This window comes from Narcine bancroftii, chromosome 5 (genome assembly GCF_036971445.1).
Source record: "Narcine bancroftii isolate sNarBan1 chromosome 5, sNarBan1.hap1, whole genome shotgun sequence".
Taxonomy (NCBI): domain Eukaryota; kingdom Metazoa; phylum Chordata; class Chondrichthyes; order Torpediniformes; family Narcinidae; genus Narcine; species Narcine bancroftii.
In genome coordinates this window covers 228,245,507-228,265,778 of record NC_091473.1, presented here as the reverse complement: position 1 = coordinate 228,265,778, position 20,272 = coordinate 228,245,507, and the positions used below count along the sequence as shown (strand labels likewise).

General features: G+C 39.2%; 1 protein-coding gene across 2 annotated transcripts in view; it reads right to left on the bottom strand.

The window, feature by feature from the left end:
- bltp3a (bridge-like lipid transfer protein family member 3A) overlaps positions 1 to 20,272 on the bottom strand; it is a 129,094-nt gene that overhangs the window by 41,986 nt on the left and 66,836 nt on the right. For both annotated transcript variants that reach the window (XR_011358402.1, XM_069941566.1), the window contains exons 10-14: positions 19,938 to 20,021; positions 18,691 to 18,861; positions 9,527 to 9,565; positions 5,150 to 5,304; positions 3,166 to 3,307 (exon numbers count right to left, since the gene is read on the bottom strand). Coding sequence is in view for 1 of the 2 variants with exons in the window: in XM_069941566.1 (XP_069797667.1) it covers positions 3,166 to 3,307; positions 5,150 to 5,304; positions 9,527 to 9,565; positions 18,691 to 18,861; positions 19,938 to 20,021 (591 nt within the window). In the remaining variant the exon portion in view is untranslated. The remainder of the gene's footprint in view (positions 1 to 3,165; positions 3,308 to 5,149; positions 5,305 to 9,526; positions 9,566 to 18,690; positions 18,862 to 19,937; positions 20,022 to 20,272) is intronic.

Genomic DNA, 20,272 nt, shown 5'->3' with positions numbered 1-20,272 from the left:
AGGATCTGGACCAAGCCATTGTTCCTCTCTCTGCAAGAAACACAAGAAGACAACTTCGAATTTTGTGCTCTCTCTCAAAGATCTTTTGGCTTCAGTTTACCAAACAACCTGAATTTTGTTTATGACCTTTGCTTCGGTTGAGACCGAAGTTTTGTGAATCTTGTGTGTTTTGTGTTTGTTTTGTTTCTAAGTTTTTCCGTGGGCAGGTTGGAAAAGACTTTAATTATGTACGTTATATTTAGGCTGGGGAATTTATTAGTTTTACACTGTTATAGAAATTTGCATAGTAACCAGTGGGCATTGTTATAAAAATGGGGATTTTGAATTAAAATTTGACGGTGAATTTTTGGTTAATAAAGTAATTGTTTATCTTTACCCATGTGATATGCCTTCTTTGTGGTTGTTGGTTTGATCTTGTAACACATGTAGCAGCAAGGAATGAAAATCATGCAACTGTACAGAAAAATTAACTACAGGCTACTTTTACGAGCCCAAAGGACCCCAAAACCCAGTAGCAATAAACATTCACCATGACAAGTAATCACTTTAAAAAAAGTTGTTTTTAATCATCTTTAAACATGAAAACAGAATCAAATTTTAAACTTAACTCCCTTCTAATTCTAAGCACACGTGTATGTAATGTGTATAAATTTAAGAAAAGTTCTTTGGTTCACAGTTCAATCTCACTTCTCATTCTTCCGAGTTCTCTGGTTGCAGGCAATTCTTATACTGTGCACAGAATTTAACATGTATAAAGTTCACCAGGCTTTGGTGCTTGAAAGGTAAATGTTTACTGCTCAAGAAGGTTCTCGTAGGTTTGCAGAGAGAGTTGTTCCAGGATTTCCACAACACAACTGAGGTACCAACATTAGTCACCTCAATGTCTTGCTGATGAAACTTGCCCCATCAGGATTCTCCAGATGATAACCTCTTTCTTTCAGGCTACTATAGAGTTCCTTTCTGTTCCATTTATTCTCAGAGAAACATCATACAGATAGCACTTCCAGCCATCCACCACTCTGGAGTTTCTGTTTCAGTTCCAACAAGCTTCTCCTGGCTGACACTCCATCTCAGATTCTAACTGCCAGCCACATGCCCTTCTCTCTCTCACTTACAAAACCCCCTCCTTCTCCAGCAAACAATAGGAGTTAGTCTTCTGCTTCCATCCATTGTTTTAGTTAATCAAACCTCTCATTGACCTTTGAGTGAGCACTTTGCAGAGAGGTCAGAAATGTTCAACGCAGCCGACCTGACTCCAGTCCAAGACAATGGTCTATTCATGTCATCATTTCAATTAGCACCTACTTGTGAAATGTGCATAGCATTCTCCATAGTTTCTGTAAAGTCACTGAATATGAATTCTTCAGTATTTTAAATAAGATCTGTTTTAAAGTGTATGGATGTAACCTACTCTAATTTTACCAATTTATCTCCCAATAACATTCCCAAATATTACATCACACTGCCCAAAATAATTCACATAATACAATTCATGAATAGCTTCAAATTATGTTCAGTCATCCTTAATTTAATTGCTTATTTTCATTTGTGTATGACAACTGCACTGATTTGAAATATGCCCAGGAAATTAAACATTTTCCAGAAATTAAATTCTGCTACTTATCAGCAACTAGAAAACAAAGATTTATGATATGCAATAAAAGAGGCAAGATGAGGAGAAATATTTTAAAAAGCACAGATGATCATGATAATCTTGATTGCATTATTTGAAAAGATGTAATTCAACAAACTAGATAAATATTTGGGAGGGGAAAATTCAGGATGACAAACAGAATGGGAATGGAATTGATTTAATTCTGAACAACAACAAATGACTTCCAGCCTTCTTCACTACATTATCATAGGAAGCTTGGGGCCAGGCTGAGGTATTGTGCCTAATTTGCAGTTATATTAGAAATAGACCACTCCCAAAGGGTGCAAAGTTGACATGACTTATTCAAATCTTAAATGCATGGTCAACAGACAAGCACCAAGATGCTACATATATACTTCCATTCAAAATACATGGTGTCCAATCTCAGTCAAAATTAAGACCTCTCATTATTCTTTGAGCTACAAACTCAGACTGGGTTTGTCTTGGGTCTCTCTGTGAGCCCAGATTCTTGTACCATTCCAGAGTTCATTGAGGACTTAAATACCATTTCCAAAGTCCATCTCCCTCCAGTTCTCCTCGAACGATGGAATGGTACTGTGTCAACAGCTAAGACCTTGGACAATTTTATCCATCTTCATCCTGTTGCCAGGACTATTGGCTGCCATGGATTCAAGTCCATTCTTGGTCACCAATTATGTAGCATCCTCGTGGTATAGAGCCTAATCAGGGACAGCAGATGAGTGGGGAATTAATTACTCCTGACAGCACAACCTGACTACAGTGCCCGCAACCTGGGTTAGAATCCAGCTGACTGTCAGGAGTTTGTACATTCTCCCATTTCAGCATAGGTTTTGTTGGGGTGCTCCAGTTTCCTACCACCCTCCAAAAACTTTATAGGTTAATTGGCAAATTTGGGCAGCACAGATTAAAATGTGGATCTTATCACTGAGGTTGATCAATCGAGCATTTAACCCATGCTTCTTATAATCTCCCATTATTACAGGAATTGCAAATCAAATGACCTTGCAATCTGCTGTGTTAATTCACGATTTTTCCAATTCTACAAGTTTGTACCTCGAGCTTCCAGCCAAAAAGAAACAAATGTGGAAAAGATGTGGCTAAAGGCCAGGTATTGTAATGAACGATTCAGCTCTTTCAAACTGATGGGCCAAGCACAAAGCGCCTTATAATCTACATTCTATGAAATGTAGAGGAAGTAATTCTATGAAATACATGCCACTAAATTACTCAACTCAAAAACATTGTGGAGCAAGATGACAGATAAAAATAGAACTCCATTAAAAAGATAATTTGCATGGATTCCCATGTTCATGTCAGTTGTTGTGCCTGTTAATCTGGTGTTCTTTGATCACAAATTGATGTTACGCCTGTTAGGTTAACAAAAGATTACTTTTACATATACAATTTATATCCTAATATGATCACTATGAACAAGGATATGTAGTAAAACAAATGTTAGTAATATATGACCTAACATTAGCTTAAAGATTGATTAATAATTTCTTATTCTAAATATGCAAAAGTCTTACCAGGAAACTCTTTGCTATCAGGGAAATAGTATTCAGTAAATTCAAGGTGAATTGCAGACATGCCAGATGGAAGATGGTAAGTCCCTCTGTTGCAGGAAAGGAAGGTTGTGGGCTTCTTACTATGCTCATCTGCTGCTGAGACCTTCAAAAATATTAAGTGTTAATATCATGTGAACCACATCATGCTATAATGAATTTCTTTCTTCCTTTGGCTTGGCTTCGCGGACGAAGATTTATGGAGGGGTGTGTCCACGTCTGCTGCAGGCTCGTTGGTGGCTGACAAGTCCGATGCGGGACTTGTATTCTTTATATATTATTTCTTTATATAAATGTTATAACAACCTGGCCAAAGTAGATCAAAAGTCCCGAGATTATTGTCTACAATATAGAATTACAGCTTTTTGGCAAAGATTCAACACAAAATGATTTATTAAGAGCATTACAGCATGAGTGATCTGGGAAGCACACAAAATGCCCTCTATGAAAATCCAAGTTATCTTGAGATTCCAAAGTGACATTTTCCTTGCTTTAAAGCTCAAAAGAGGAAATGAAAGTGTCTTTGAGGAACAACGCGATATAAAACTGATTAACTGATGAAACTGTGTGCAAGGCCTCAGGGCCTCAGTGACTCTGATCATAATGATTATTCAAAAATATATCTATTCTGACATAATGTCAAAAGTTGCAGTTGTTCTAGATTACAGATTTCAAACAATACCAAATCAATTAAGGGCACACAACGATAATGTTACAGGGGCTCAAATATTTATATAGCCATGATTTTAGATTTCAAGAGTGACTTGCAATTGAACTTTCATGGCACAATGTTGTCTTGAGACGGCTTTACCCTCACATTCATAATTCAAGCCCCTTTATCTCACACCTGAAGTCAAATGCTCCTGGAAAGCCCCCAAATATACTCTGAACCCTGGACACATGAATATTTATGCCTTGAATTTCAATGACAAAAAAATTATCCAGGACATATGTGTGGAAAGTATCCGAAAGGTGTGAGAATGTTTTGTTTGAAAGGGACTCTAATTTTTGTCTGGATCCAGTCAAGGACAAATCCACCCTGGCCTTTATGAAAGAGCTGAATCTCATTTAGAAGGTGGAATCTGAGAGAAAGGGATTACTCCTTTTACTTGAGACAACACAATTCCTCCTCAAGAATTGATTTATTTTTTGGATTCAGCCCAATTGGAGGGTAGGATAGTGAAAATTGAGTATATTCTCGGCTACTGTCAGACCACTCACTATTGACTTTATCCATCATAATGCCAGATAAGTTGGCCTCAGAGTGTAGATGCTGCCTGACTTTAGTGACATGAGACTTCAAGCTGAAAATTATAAATTTCTGAGAATGACAAATGTCAGGTTGTGGCTTAATTGGTCGATAAGAGAGTTATCTCAATTGAAGTGCTAATCTGCAAGAATAATTTGTTTTATAGCAGTGAATTAATGTAATGGAGTGGCTGGCTTTGCCATTTACTAGGGGTTATGAGTCAAATCATGACCATGAGTTAGGATTCACACAAAGACCAGCTAAGCAAGCATCGGAAGTTTTTTTTTAAAGACTCCTTCTTCCTCCCATTGTCTCCAAAACTGATGCTTGAAATGTATTTCAAATTTAATTCAGTTCATTAATTGAACTGTACCATAGGATTTCAACAAATGCTTCGGGATTGCTGATTTAACATGACTATGCAATCAACTGCTGTTTCCAGCATCTATCTGAATAGATTTTTTTTGGCAATAAAATGGGAAAAATGAAAAGAATCACCAAAATGACTGTGAGAATCAATATTCAAGAGCAATACTGATAATCAGCGAAATTATAATAAAAGGGTCAGGAGTATTTAACAATTCCTTTAAAGTTATTACTCATCTCTCAAGTTGACTGAGCTGAGAATGCATTTCATAAATGTCAAAATTTGAATTGATATACATCACAAGCAGAATCCACGTCATACTCTATCCCTACCTGATAAACATCCAAGTCGTCAACGCGAACAATTACACTGCTGGAGAGCAGTCGGCTCCACGGTATTTTTAAAGAATTAGGAGAAGCAGTTCCTGTCGACTGGTCACTTGCTCGACTTTTGCCACCTGCACCCGTTTTCCAAGTTGGGGATCCGACTGTAAACAAGGAAATTTCAGCGGCCAATACTAGGATATGAAACAACAACAATAATCCCTTTGGGATTTTATGCCAAGGTACAGCTGCTACCCCTCCATCAACAGTCTCCTTAACGACAAACGCAATCAGAGACTCATTTAAGGACCCGTACCTGTGCACTTTATTGATTTTCTTTCTTTATAATTCTCTTTATTGTGCAGTTTGTTTACATTCGTTATCTGTTTATAGTTCTTGGTTTGTGTACATTTTTTTTGTTGCACCTTCCAATTAGCGGTAATTCTGCCTCACCTGTAGGTAAAAATCTCAGGGTTTTAGGTGATGCCATGTATGTACTCGGACAAGTGAAATCTGAATTTCAGGAAATTCTACTATCCAGTTTTACTTCGTGGCATTTTTGTGCGTAATCCTGCTATGTGACAGATTTGAGACACGATGCATGATTTATAGAGCTGTTGCTGGAAAACTGTTGCCTCTGGCTGACGAGCCTAAACCTTGAAGGCATAATTATCAAAGTAAACAATGGCTAATTTAGGATCCAGAGGACAATAAAAAGTCGTATCCAAAGTCATGATTGACAGACAAGGGCTGCATAATCTACTCCTTTCTCTTGTTATTCTTGCTGGATCAAATCTATTGGGGTGTGGAATGCTCAGAAACCGTTTAAATGCTGAAGTCAAGATATTAAAATTGTTCTCACTTAACATTCACCGATTTATTTCGAGAAGTGAGCGTGCTGAGTGTGGGTGAGGAGCTGGGAAAAATTTAGATAAACCCTACAGCATATCACAGCCAGCTTGTTCAAATTAAATGTTCAAGAGTTTAAACCAGAATAATCTCTCAATTGTTCCAACTGGAAAGGTTCATCTATGGCAATAGGTTACATTTTCACTCTCCATGAAGGGTAATCTATCCTGTCATCACAAATATTCCAGCACAATACTTCTTCACCATTCTCATAATATGTCAAACAAGACAATATGTCGAGTGCAATACACAATTGTGCTGGATTTGCCAAGTTCCTCTTGCACTTTTGAGCATTGCCCTTAATATGTCATATTACTTCCATTTCAGAGCTGGATGCTGTTTTGTTACACAATACAAATTACAATAATAAAGACAACTCTTTATTCTTTAAAACAGACACCTGACATTTTTTAAAAGTTTCAACTTGATCATTCTTAAAATTTAAACTTAAAACCAGTTAAAGTACATTTTCTAACCTACAAAATCAGCCTGCAAATAATTCCAGTCTTACATTAACTCAATGTTATGATGGGGGGGGGGGGGGGGGGGGGATGGAATTGTGTCTAGATTCATTTCAGTTGAGAATAGTTATTCACCAATACCTTGGTTTTGCTCTCAAGATCCCAAGTAGCACTGACTTTTTTTTGTTGAAAATTCAGTTGTTAATTTGCTTTGGTGTGATTTTTTTCAAACACCTTGCAAACTACAATTTACTTTCTGGGTTTCTAATTGGGTTACAAATATCAAAACAATATATAAACTTGTTTTATCACAAAAAGGAACTCCATTTTATCATTTTTGAAACAAAATGTTTTTGCAAATGTTTTTACACAAGCAGGTTCAGTTAACAATTTTAATAGAAATATCCATGATAATTCTGCTCTCATGGTCAATTTTCCTCAATGAAGTGAAACCAATAACCCACAATTCTATATGTTCTAATCACAGTGCCTTTTTGCCTGACTGCAAATTTTGTAGTACGCAGCTTGAAGTGATTTTCTTTTTGAATGCCAACACAACATTACTAAAATAAAATGTTTTATCAAATGATTATGAAGTGAGAACCTTCTGAACTGAAAACACTAGATTTCAAGTTCATTATCATGCATACAAGTATAACCCAATTAAACCATGTTCTCCTGTACTCGGTGCAAAAACATGCCAACACACATACAGACAAATAATACAAATGCAGTATGCACATACACAAATAAAAATAAATAAATATTGTTCAATAAATATTAGAGCCATTCAATCATCTCACTGCCCATGAGAAGGAATTGCTTCACAGCCTGGTGCTTCTGGTTCTGAACACAGCATCTCTTTCTCGACTGGAGGAACTGGAAGATGCTGTGTTTGGGGTGGTAGGGGTCCTGAAAGATTTTGTGTGTCCTCTTCATAGAACGATCCCGGTAGATCACGTTGATGGTAGTGAGAGAGACCTCAGTGATCCTCTCTGCCATTCTTATGGTTATATGGATTCACCTCAGATCCAATGCTCTGCAGCCACCATATCACTCCGTGATGCCATCGACTAGGATGCTCTCGATAGAGCTCCTGTTGGAAGTTGACAGGATGGCGGACAGTAGCCTTGCCCACCTCAATCTTCTCAGGAACTGCAGTTGTTATTGTGCCTTCCTGTGGGAGGAAATATTACGTGTCCTGGATGGGTCACTATTTAAGTGGACTCCAAGGATCTTGGTCTTCTACTCTCCACTATTGAGTTATTAATGAGTAGTGGAGCGTAGTTGTCCCTGGTCCTCCCAAAGAACACAATCATCTCCTTTATCTTGTCTTCTTTGAGGCTGGTTGTTAATCTCGCACCATTTCATGAGATTTTGCATCTCTTCTCTGCAGTGCAACTCTTTGATGTTGCTGCTGCTGAGGCCAATGACCGTTGTGCCATCTGCAAACTTGATGACTCTGTTGGAGCTGGATCTGGCGATGCTGTCGTGGGTCGATGACATGAAAAGCAGCAGGCTGAGCATGAAGATGCTTAATGTTCTACTGCCAACCCAGACAGACTGTGGTCTTTCGGTTAGGAAGTCCAGAATTCAGTAAGAGAGAGGGTTTTTTTTAGTTCCAGCGAGGACAGCTTCTCAATGAGCCTCTGGGAAATTATCATATTAAATGCCAAGAAGTCAATGAACAGTTACCTGGTGTATGAAGTGACATTCTCCAAGTGCGTCAGGATGAGTGAAGGTGCAAGTCTACAGCATCATCAGTAGAAAGGTTCTGTCTGAAGTCAAATAAAAATGTGTCCAGTGTCTCAGGGAGGTGTGCTTTGATGTGTTCAAGCACCAAACACTTGAAGCATTTCATAAAAGGTGGAGGTCAGTGCCACAAGGCAGTAGTCATTGAGGCCTATTACTGTTGCCCTCTTTGGTTCCAGGAATATGATGGTTGCCTTGAAACCCGCAGGGACAATGAACTGCTGCAGAGAGGTATCAAAAAGGTCCACAAGGTTCATTAGTTGGTCTGTACAATCCTTCAATACCTGACCAGGTATGCTGTCATGTGCGAGTTCACCTTGGATTGGGTCCTCTTCAGCTGCAGCTCTGCAGAGGGTTCATTCTTCAGCCTGTTCTTCTCGTCGAACCATACATTGAAGACATTCAGTCTGTCAAGAAGGGAGGTTTTGTCGCCTTAGACTCGCTTGTCTTTCACAATTAAAATCACAGTTGGGAAGGATAATAAAGTAATGGCCTCAATAGAAATGGCCCATGAGAGAAAAATATTTCATGTTTTCTCTGCAACCAGAATGGCAAGAACTACAAGAATGTCAGAAGAATGGAAATTTACATTTAAACTGACCCAATTGCAATTTAGCACATTTGAAAAGTTCTGAAAATTATTTCTGAAAATTACTGGAGACAGACATCCAGAACTACCTTTAAAGGAATGATGGATTGTTGAAGGTCCAAATTTCCACAAGACATTACTCGTGGACAAAATAATCTTGCAATGATATCTGAAAATTGCTCTCCCAGATTGCTGGCAACTATTCCTCCTCAGCCATGTGTGTAATTTAATGTTTATATTAAAGGTTTGGATCTGGAGTTTCAGTTTGAAAAGAAGTCCGTGAGGCTGTGGACATAGCTTTTGATTCTCTTTCTCCTATTGTTAGGGACGTCAGGCAATAACGGCAATGACTCTTTGGCAAACAACAATTTTGCACTTTTACATGCAATAAAAGGAATCTTGAATCTAATGTAAATTCATCCTGCAACAAAACAACTCGTTATTCATTGGAAAGTGTGTTAGCTAATTCCAATAAATGCATGACAGTTTAATCCAGTTAATATGAAGGGTTTCTTTGAGCTCAGCAAAAAAAAAAATGAATTGCATATTCATTGAATAACAAAAAATAACTTTAACCAAAAATAAGTTATGTAAACTCTCATTCAAAATGCCTTTGAATTAGAAATAATTCATAATTTTTTTTCAGGTTTATTCATGCACATAGAAAACATTCACCTTTTACTCCTGAACTCTCAGCCCCAGAGTCTTGAGAACCTGCTGACGCAATGATGAAGTCAGAATCAAATTTCTGCTCCCTTTTTAGATGTTCGCATTGCCAATCAACAAACATCAGTACCAAACAGCACTGTACAAGACTCAGTCAACATTTTAAAGCTCTTATTTATAAAACCCACAAGAATTGCACCCACACTTCCCATATGAATCAACTGAAAAATTAGAAAACCCACACAAGTTCACATACATAATGTTGCACTGACACAACAAGATTTCGGGCAATGTGCAGTTTGCAATTTCCCTTTCTTGGATACAATATGAATGATCAGTCTTTCTACAAAGCCATACAAACATGTGCTTACTTCATATGAAAGTTCTTGACTCATTTTACTCGTGTTAAGATCTTATGAATGTTTATGGACAAGAAGAATTCAACAGGAAACTTGGGAACACAAAAAAAAAATGGCTTTGCAGAATAACAAAGACCGATATCCATTTTCTTAATTTCACAACCTTTGTGGCATTTTAAGAATGTCATTGATACTTCATAAGGCTCCATGACATGTAACTTTTGCATTTTGGTCAAAAGCTAAATTACACAAATTGGACAGTTGGGTTCAAGTACCATATATCATCTCAAGTGATTCCATTGCCAAACTGAAAAAAAAAAATTCGATGTGACAGTCATATACATTTAATAATTATATTCTGATAGTCTGTTCCAATGCTCTATATGGATGTTAATCAGCCAATATGTTTACCTGTGAGAAGTCATAAATATAAAAGAGATTCATCTAATTACAGGGAAAAATAAACCTGAGTGATTAGCTTACTGAAACATTCTGCCAATACAGAAAGATTGCTGGGGTTTACAAAACAGCCAGGGGCATTTCAAAGCCAATAGTTCCAAATGCCAGACTATTTTGAAGAATTAGCATTTCATTCATAACATGAATTATCAAAATATAATAAAAAACACTTTAAAATGGAGTTGGCAATGGAAAATTCATTCATGTGGCTAAATTGTTGAACTCGAAATATAGCATTCAATGTGAAGTTAAAAATATTCTTCAATCAGTTTGAAGGGCATACAACATAGACATTACAGCACAGTACAGGACTTTCGGCTCATGCTGACCTATATAAACCTACTCAACAATCTAAACCTTCGCTACCTCACATTCATAACCCTCTATTTATTTCCACGCGTCCATGTGTCTGTACAAGGATCTTTTAAATGTCCCATTGTATCAGCTCCACCACCACCCCTGGCAATGCGTTCCAGGCACCCACTACTCTCTGTGTGAAAACTTAACCCTTAAACCTTCCTCCCCTCACCTTCTGCAGATGTCCTCTAGTATTTGCTACTTTCATCCTGAAAATGGTGCTGGCTGTCCATCCTATCTATGCCTCTCATAATCTTATTGACTGCTCATTCTTCTTTCCTCCCAAGAGAAAACTCTGTTAACTTTTTCTCATAAGACATATTCTCCAATCCAGGCACCACCCTGGTAAATCTCCCCTGCACCTTCTCTGAAGCTTCCACTCCCTACCTGTAAGGAGGCAACCAGAACTAAGCACAATATTCCAAGTGTGGTCTAACCAGAGTTTTATAGACCTCACGACTCCTGAACTTAATCCTCCAACCAATGAAAGCCTGCATACCAGAAGCCTTTTTAACTATCCTATCAACCTGTGAGGCCACCCTGAGAGATCTATGGATTTGGTCCCTCTGTTCTTCCACAACCTGCCATTAACCATATACTCCATCTTCAAGTTTGACCTTATGAAAAGCATCAACTTAATCTGCCATTTCTCCGCCCAACTCTGCATCCAGTCTACATCTTGTAACTTACAGAAATCTTCAACACTATTCAAAACACACCAAATCTTTGTATCATCTACAAACATCCTTTTAATTCATTTCTAAAAATCACAAAGAGAAGAGGTCCCAGAAGAGATCCCTGCAGAAACTCCACTTGTCACTAGCCTCCAAGCATAATACTTTCCATCAACTACTACCCTCTGCTTCCTGCAGGCAAGCCAATTCTGAATCCACACAGTTAAGGTTCCATCAATCCTATACCTCATGACTTTCTGAATGAATCTACCATAGGGAACCTTATTTAAAAAAACCCAAGGAGACTGCATTTGCCATTCTCCAATTCCACAGTACCTCCCCTACAGCCAGGGAGGACACAAAGTTAATTGCCAACACCCCTGCAATTACTTCATTCTTTCTTTAGCAACCTGGGGTACATCTTGTCTGGTCCCAGGGACTTATCAATCCTAACATTATTCAGAAGATCCTGCATGTCCTCTTTCTTAACTTCAACTTGCTTCAGTACATAAGCTTGCTCTAAACTGACCTTGTAATGTCCAAGGTCCCTCTCTCTGGTGAGCACTGAAGCAAAGTATTCATTTTGGACCTCGCTTACCTTCTTTGCCTCCAGGCACACGATGCCTTCTTTATCCTTAAGCAGCCCTATCTTCACTCAAGTCATCCTTTTGTTTTTTTTATGTATGCCCAGAACATCTTTGGGTTTTCCTCCATCCAACTTGCCAAGGCCTTCTCATGACCACTTCTTGCTCTCCCAAGTCCTTTCTTCAGTTCCTTCCTGGCTACCATATAATTTTCATGTGCTATAGTGTGGAGTGTCATATTACCTGTCTGGCATGAACCTGGTGGGAAGCCACCACATCTGTCAATCAAGGTCAAGACCACCCATGCTGAGATCCCTTGTAATAAACTTTTCAAAAGATCATACAGGTCGCCACTGGCTCTATTAATCACCTGGGCTGAACCCATTGACCAGCAGGGGGTATAAAGCCTGACTTATGCAACAATTTGGTCTCTTTTTCACAAGGAATGAACCTGACCTTTATTCCAGGTCACGACCAAGACCTGACGCTGGAGAATCAATATCAAGGGGTGTGCCAGTCACGGGGCTTTGTGGTGCTCATGGATTAATCATCATAATATTGTGTTTCTTTTGTCCTTATTTAATATTGATGCTCTACCTGCATGAGGCCAAGAGGTGGTGAATACTGTTCTGTATATCTACATCAAGTATGGTTAATAGTTAGAGCTAATTTTGTTGTAGCCAATGAGATTGCTTTATGTACTTTGTGGGAGTGTGTGAATGAGTGTGACTCCATATCACAATTACAGCATGGAAACAGGCCATTTTGGTCCTTCTAGTCCCACCTATCTGCACCCTGCCCATAATCCTCCATTCCCTTCCCATCCATATGCCTATTCAATTTTTCCTTGAATTACAAAATTGACCTTGCTGCCACTACTTCTCCTGGAAGCTCAATCCACACAGTCACTACTCTCTGAGTAAAGAAGTTCCCCCTCATGTTACTTCTAAACTTTTAACTCATGACCTCTTGTTTCAATCTCTCCTACTCTCAATTGAAAAAGCCTATCCACATCAACTCTTATCTATCCCTCTCATATCTTAAATATCTCTATCAAATCCACTCTCAACCTTCTACGCTCCCTGTGGCAAATTTCCCTCGCAGACTGTTAACACATTCAGTCTGTATCTAGACCTAAATTCTTGGACCCATCAAACTGGTTCCTCACATTATATGTGCCCTCCTGTCATTTGCTTCCTAAACCTTGTGTACACTTTTTAATCACACCTCTTTTGTCAACCAGGTTTCCCTTATCCTACTATCCTTTTCCTGCCTCAAAGGGACAAACCTATCCACAAGCTGACAAGTGGTCTCCAAACATCATCCATGTTACTTTTGTGTTTTTCCCTGAGAACATCTGTTCTCAATTTACCCTTCCCAGTCCCTGCCAAATCCCAATGTAATTAGCCCTTCTCCAATTAAACTCTTCATAATCTTCTCTACTCCAATCCTTGTCCATAGCAATGCTGAATGTCAAGGAGTTGTGGTCATGGTCACGGAAATGCTCCTCCACCAAGAGGTCTATATCTGACCAAGTTCATTACTCAGTACTAGATCCAATTTGGCCTCTCCTCTGGTCGGTTGATCAGGAATCCTTCTAAGACACCCCTGACAAATTCTGCCCCATCCAAATAGAGGTAGACAAATCCCCTGAATCTTGAGGGAGACAAGTGCTGAAATTGCAGGACCCTTGGCAGATATATTTAAAATGTCCTTAGTCATGGGGAGGTGCCGGAGGATTAGAGAATAGCTCATATTGTCCCACTGTTTCAGAAGGGCTCCAAAAGTAAACCAGGCAATTATAGACCAGTGAGCTTGATATCAGTAGTATGTAAATTAATTGAGGGATTTCTGAGAGATAGGATATATAGATATTTGGATCATCATCAGCTGATTAAGGTCAGTCAGCATGGATTTATGCGTGGTAGGTTGCATTTAACAAATCTTGTATAGTTTTTTTTGAGGAAGTTACCAAGAAGGTTGATGAGGGAAAGGTTGTGGATGTTGGGAACTTATGGACTTTAGTAAGGCCTTTGACAAGGTTCCACATGAGAGGTTGGTTCATAAGGTTAGGACACTATGTATACACAGAGAAGATGCAAACTGGATTTGAAATTGGCTTGGTGAAAGAAAACAGAGTGGTGGTAGATGGTTGCTTCTCAGACTGGAGGTCTGTGTTGAGTGGTATGGCTCAGGCCTCTGTGTTGGGGCCATTATTTTTTGTTATCTATATGTGACCTAGATGATAATGTGGTGAATTGGATCAGCAAGTTTGCTGATGGCACAAAGATAGGAGATGTAGTAGACTGTGAGGAAGATTTTCAAAGTTTGCAGAGGGATCTGGACCAGCTGGGATATTGGGCCAGTAAATGGCTGATGGTATTTAACGCAATTAAGTGTGAGGTGTTGCACTTTGGAAGAGTGAATCAGGGTAGACAAACACAGTAAATGGTTGGCCATTGAGGAGTGCGGAGGAACAAAGCGATCTGGGAATTCATGTACTTTGTTCCCTGAAGGTGGCATTCTAAATAAAGTTTTTGTCAACTTAGCCTTTATAAATCAAAATTTTGAATTTAGAAGTTAGGATGTTATGTTGAAGTTATTCAAATCATTGGTGAAGCCACGCTGAGAATATTGTGTGCAGTTCTGGTCACCCAGCAGCAGGAAATATATCAATAAGATTGAAGGAGTGCAGATAAGATTTACTAAGATGTTGCCAGGTCTTCAGAAGTGGAGTTACAGGGAAAGATTGAACGCGATAGGACTATACTCCTTGGAATGAAGAAAAATGAGGGTAGACTTGATTGAGGTTTATCAGATTATATGGGTTATAGACAGAGTAGATGCGAGTAGGATGTTTCCACTTAGGTTAGGGGAGATAAATACGAGAGGTCATCGCTTTAGGCTGAAAGGGGAGAAGTATGAGGGGAAAGTTTTTCATTCAAAAGTGGTAGGAGTGTGGAGCGAGCTGCCATCTGATGCAGTGAAGGCAGATTCAATCTTGAGTTTTAAAAATAAATTGGATAAATACATGGAGTGGTCTGGAGGGTTATGGAATGAGAGTACGTCAGTGGAACTAGCTAGTTGTATTGGTTTGCAGAGACCGAAAGGGCTGAATGGCCTGTTTTCTGTGCTGGAACGTTCTATGGTTCCAAATCCTCCAAATAATTATAGTTATGCTCCCTCCACAGATAGTCCTTCCTCACCATCTCACTACACATTGCATCAACCTTTCTACTATCTGCTCTTTTCTTTGTCCTATCATTCTGTTTCTCATCCCCTGCAAAACTAGATGAAACCCTCTATAGCAAAGATCTCTGCCAGGATATTGCCACCACTCCCCCCTGCCCCACCCCCTTCCAGTTCAGGTGTAACTTGTCCTTTTGATACAGATGGTACTTTCTCCAGAAGAGATCCCAATGATCCGAAAATCTGATTCCCTGCCCCTGCACCAATTGGTCAGCCATGCCTACATCTTCCATATCATCTTATTCTTACCCTCACTGGCTCGTGGCACAAGCAGAAAACCTGAGATTACTACCCTTGAGGTCCTGCTTTTCAGTTTCCTACCTAGTTCCTTGTATTCTCTCTTCAGGACCTCATCTCTTTTCCTCCTATGTCATTGATACCACTATGTACCATGACTTCTGTCTGTTCACCCTCCCTTTTCAGCATGTCATGGACCCGATTCAGAATATCCCTGACCCTGGCACCTGGGAGGCAACAAACTATCCGGGTGTTTCTTTCATGTTCATAGAATATCTTGTCTGTCCTTCTAATTATTGAATCTGCTATCACTACAGCTTTTCTTTTCTCCCTCCTTCCCTTCTGAACCACAGGGCTAGGCTCAGTGCCAGAAACCTAGTCATAGTAGCTTTTCCCTGATAGGTAGTTTTGACCCCACTCCCCCCCACCCCTCCAAAAACAGTGTCCAAACTGGTAAACTAATTATTGAGGGGGAATAGTCATGCTGGTGCCCTACACTACCTGCCTTTCCTTTCCCTCTCTTGACAAATCACCCAGCTTCCTGCCTCTGGCAGCTTTGGTGTGACTACCTTCCTATAGCTCCTATCTATAAAAGTCTTGTTCTCCTGTATGAGCTGAAGCTCGATGATCTTCAGCTCTTGTTCTCTAACATGGTCTGTCAAGAGCTGTATCCCAGAACTTCCACATCTCACACAATAAACACACCACTAACCTGCTGCCATTCTAATGGTTCTACCTTGGCAAGAATGCAAGATCAAAGAATAATAAGAAACTCTCACCAGTCTTAGCTTAGTTACCGCCTCTTCACGCTGAAGCCTCGAGCCAAAGCCTCAATTTTTCTGCTTAATTTATACTGATTAAAGTAAATATATACAGCAATATCCTCCTTCCCCCCCCCCCCACCCGTCTAATATTTCATGTTTTGAGCACCAAGCTCGATGCGACAGTGAACTAAAATTGTCAATTCCTTTTCTAGTTGTGGTAAGCAACAGGAAACAATTTAGTTTCAGAAGCATCCAAGTCTATTGATGGGCCAATACAAGACCTTACAATATGTACAGCATTAAATTTGGACTTGTTCTTAAATGATAATTGACTTGAAAAATCAACAGGAATTGGAGCTAATCAGATGACCAAACTGAGGCTTGTGGCAAAGTTAGGTCAACCATGGCATCAAAGTCCAGTGAAGAACAATTTCAAAAATTCAGAAATTTCCTGCAGTAGATTGTTATCAAGCAATAACATTTTTCAGAAAATGTTAAAGCTTGATCACATCATCTGTTTTAAAAAAATTACATTGTGCACTTAAGTATATCAGGGAAAAATGATACATGGCAGTGGGAAGAATTAAGTGAGACATTAAAGCTCAAGGGAAAAAAAAAGTTGATAAATAGTAAAGAAAACACTTCAGATTCTGTGGTTCACAACCAGTGGGAATCATATGGAACCCTGGAATAAATGTTAAGCCAATTAACAACACTAGTTCAAGCCAACTGAAATATATTGCCCAATTCTATAATTGATGCTGGAGAAACTGGTTTTGTTGAAGATTTAGTTACATGGTTGCAGAGATGCATGAACAACAGATAGAAGTCAGAAAGCTGAGCTTCTTGCTGTTAGAGTACAGGAAGGTTTAGAAGAAATTTAATGGACATTTTTTTTTCATCATGAAAAGGTTCAGATAGTTAAATCAAAATAGTTCCAAAGCTTTAAATTTTACTCAGCTAAAACATAGACATGGATTGTGTGGATTGTCCCTTCCATGTTCTATGATTTGATCTACAAATACTTCCAACTTCATGAAAACAACCATCAGATTGCATTAATAGTGTTCATATTGTTTAATAGTTATCCATTTCATTTATAAAAGAAAATATTTAAAACAAGAGTTTCAGTGCAAGGTTCATCAAATTTTCACAGTAACCTATTAACTCCCTCCAGATTTTAAATCCCACTTGCTCTCTGCAATTTGCAGTGGCCAGTTAACCAACCAACTCTTCATTTCTTTGCATCCCTTCTCAAAGAAATAAACATGTAATTTTTCAGAATTTAAGTTCCCGAAAACACTTGCAAAAACACATTCTTGGTCACACAATTTTTAAAAACATATTATATATATATATATATTTTCTTCTTTGGCTTGGCTTCGCGGACGAAGATTTATGGAGGGGGTAAAAAGTCCACGTCAGCTGCAGGCTCGTTTGTGGCTGACCAGTCCGATGCGGGACAGGCAGACACGATTGCAGCGGTTGCAAGGGAAAATTGGTTGGTTGGGGTTGGGTGTTGGGTTTTTCCTCCTTTGCCTTTTGTCAGTGAGGTGGGCTCTGCGGTCTTCTTCAAAGGAGGCTGCTGCCCGCCAAACTGTGAGGCGCCAAGATGCACGGTTTGAGGCGTTATCAGCCCACTGGCGGTGGTCAATGTGGCAGGCACCAAGAGATTTCTTTAGGCAGTCCTTGTACCTTTTCTTTGGTGCACCTCTGTCACGGTGGCCAGTGGAGAGCTCGCCATATAATACGATCTTGGGAAGGCGATGGTCCTCCATTCTGGAGACGTGACCCATCCAGCGCAGCTGGATCTTCAGCAGCGTGGACTCGATGCTGTCGACCTCTGCCATCTCGAGTACCTCGACGTTAGGGGTGTGAGCGCTCCAATGGATGTTGAGGATGGAGCGGAGACAACGCTGGTGGAAGCGTTCTAGGAGCCGTAGGTGGTGCCGGTAGAGGACCCATGATTCGGAGCCGAACAGGAGTGTGGGTATGACAACGGCTCTGTATACGCTTATCTTTGTGAGGTTTTTCAGTTGGTTGTTTTTCCAGACTCTTTTGTGTAGTCTTCCAAAGGCGCTATTTGCCTTGGCGAGTCTGTTGTCTATCTCATTGTCGATCCTTGCATCTGATGAAATGGTGCAGCCGAGATAGGTAAACTGGTTGACCGTTTTGAGTTTTGTGTGCCCGATGGAGATGTGGGGGGGCTGGTAGTCATGGTGGGGAGCTGGCTGATGGAGGACCTCAGTTTTCTTCAGGCTGACTTCCAGGCCAAACATTTTGGCAGTTTCCGCAAAGCAGGACGTCAAGCGCTGAAGAGCTGGCTCATATATATATATATATATATATATATATATATATACACACACACACACGTATATATATATATACACCCCCCTTGGACAAGAACATACTTAGGTCAGCATTCAAATGAAAATTAGTTCATTCTCAGTTATATTTCTAATGAAAGTCTAGCTCTAAAACACATACCTTTCCATTTACCTGGAGAATCCTTTGTTGGAGATGTTATAACTGTAGTGTTCTCATGGTGTTCTATTATCATTTGCATTTTGGACTGAAACTCTTGCAACAGGTCTTGGGCCCATTGCGCTCTGGATTCCATGGCTTCAGAATATCTTACCCAGTGTTTACAACTATCATCTGCAATTGAAGACGCAATGAGAATTTTTATTTTTTTTATTTTTCACACTATAAACAACATTGATCAAGATGCATACATTTTTCTTTTCAAATATATAGTGTCGTTTTCTCCCCCCTCCCTCTTCCCATCCCACCCTCCCTACCTCCCCTCCCATTCATTTAAAGTTCAGAATCTAAGATACATTAAACCCATCAAACAATGTTGTCACTCAATAAAAATAAACAAGAAGTTCCACTGAGTCAATTCTTTTCATTTCCTTCTCCTTCTGTCATTTATAATGAGAAATTAATGAGAAATGAATACTTATGAAATGAAGTAAAACATGAAAATCTGCAGGCACTGTGGTTGAAGTAAAAACACACAATGCTGGAGAAACTCAGCAGATCAAACAGTGTCCTTTATGTGGCAAAGGTAAAAATACAGAACCGTAAATTCAGGCTTGAGCCCTTCATCAAGGTATGGAAAAATACCTTTTACCTTTGCTATATAAAGGACACTGTTTGACCTACTGAGTTTTTCCAGCATTGTGCGTTTTTACTGAGGAAATGAAATTCAAAATCCCTTTGGTAAACTTCAAACTTAGTTGGAGACTATCTTCATGTCAAATATTATGCTGGGTTTAACCATCTATTAACCAGTACTTTGACCCAGGTCCTATGCATAGGAATCTGGTATTCAACCTCATTGGTTTTGATCTCATTTCCTATTCTTTGTTCAAATTATCCCAATGTTTCTTTGATGGCATTGGAAGGGTCAAGTTAGCACAGCTGTAAGCTAAATTCGACTTCACATGATGGTATTGTCAGCAACGTGGAAGATCACAAATCTATAGAAACACGAATGTGTATTTTGTGCATGTCCTTCCCAAATAATAATATACATTCCATACCAATGAAGAACTTGGCCACTTTCCACCCTAAACAGAAACAAATACTTCTAAACAAATTAAATTTCCTAAATTCTTCACCTTATTTTCACACTTTCTTACTATTTTCTTGCACTACTCCTAATTTAAAAAGAGGCTAATTGAAAATATCGATTATTTGATGTATTAAAAGTTAAAAACAACACTTACTTGCCCAATGGAAAGGGTAGCAATCCAGACTCAAATTTTTTAATGTTAACTGCATAGCTCCTCCAGCTACTCGATGTTTGGACCCTTGCACAAAAAAAGCAATAATTTACAGGCAAAATTAAGGTGCAAAATCTATTTTTCTTTACATTTAGGTATTCAGCACAATTACAGGCCTTTCCAACCCAAAAGCAGTGTACATTTTTGAAAGGCAGGTGGAAACCAGATAAAATCCATGGAGACAAGATGAGAACGTATGAACTCCTTACAGAAAATGCCAGGTTTGAACCCAGGTCATTGGCTCTGTAATAGCATTGCTCTAATTGCTACGCAAACCA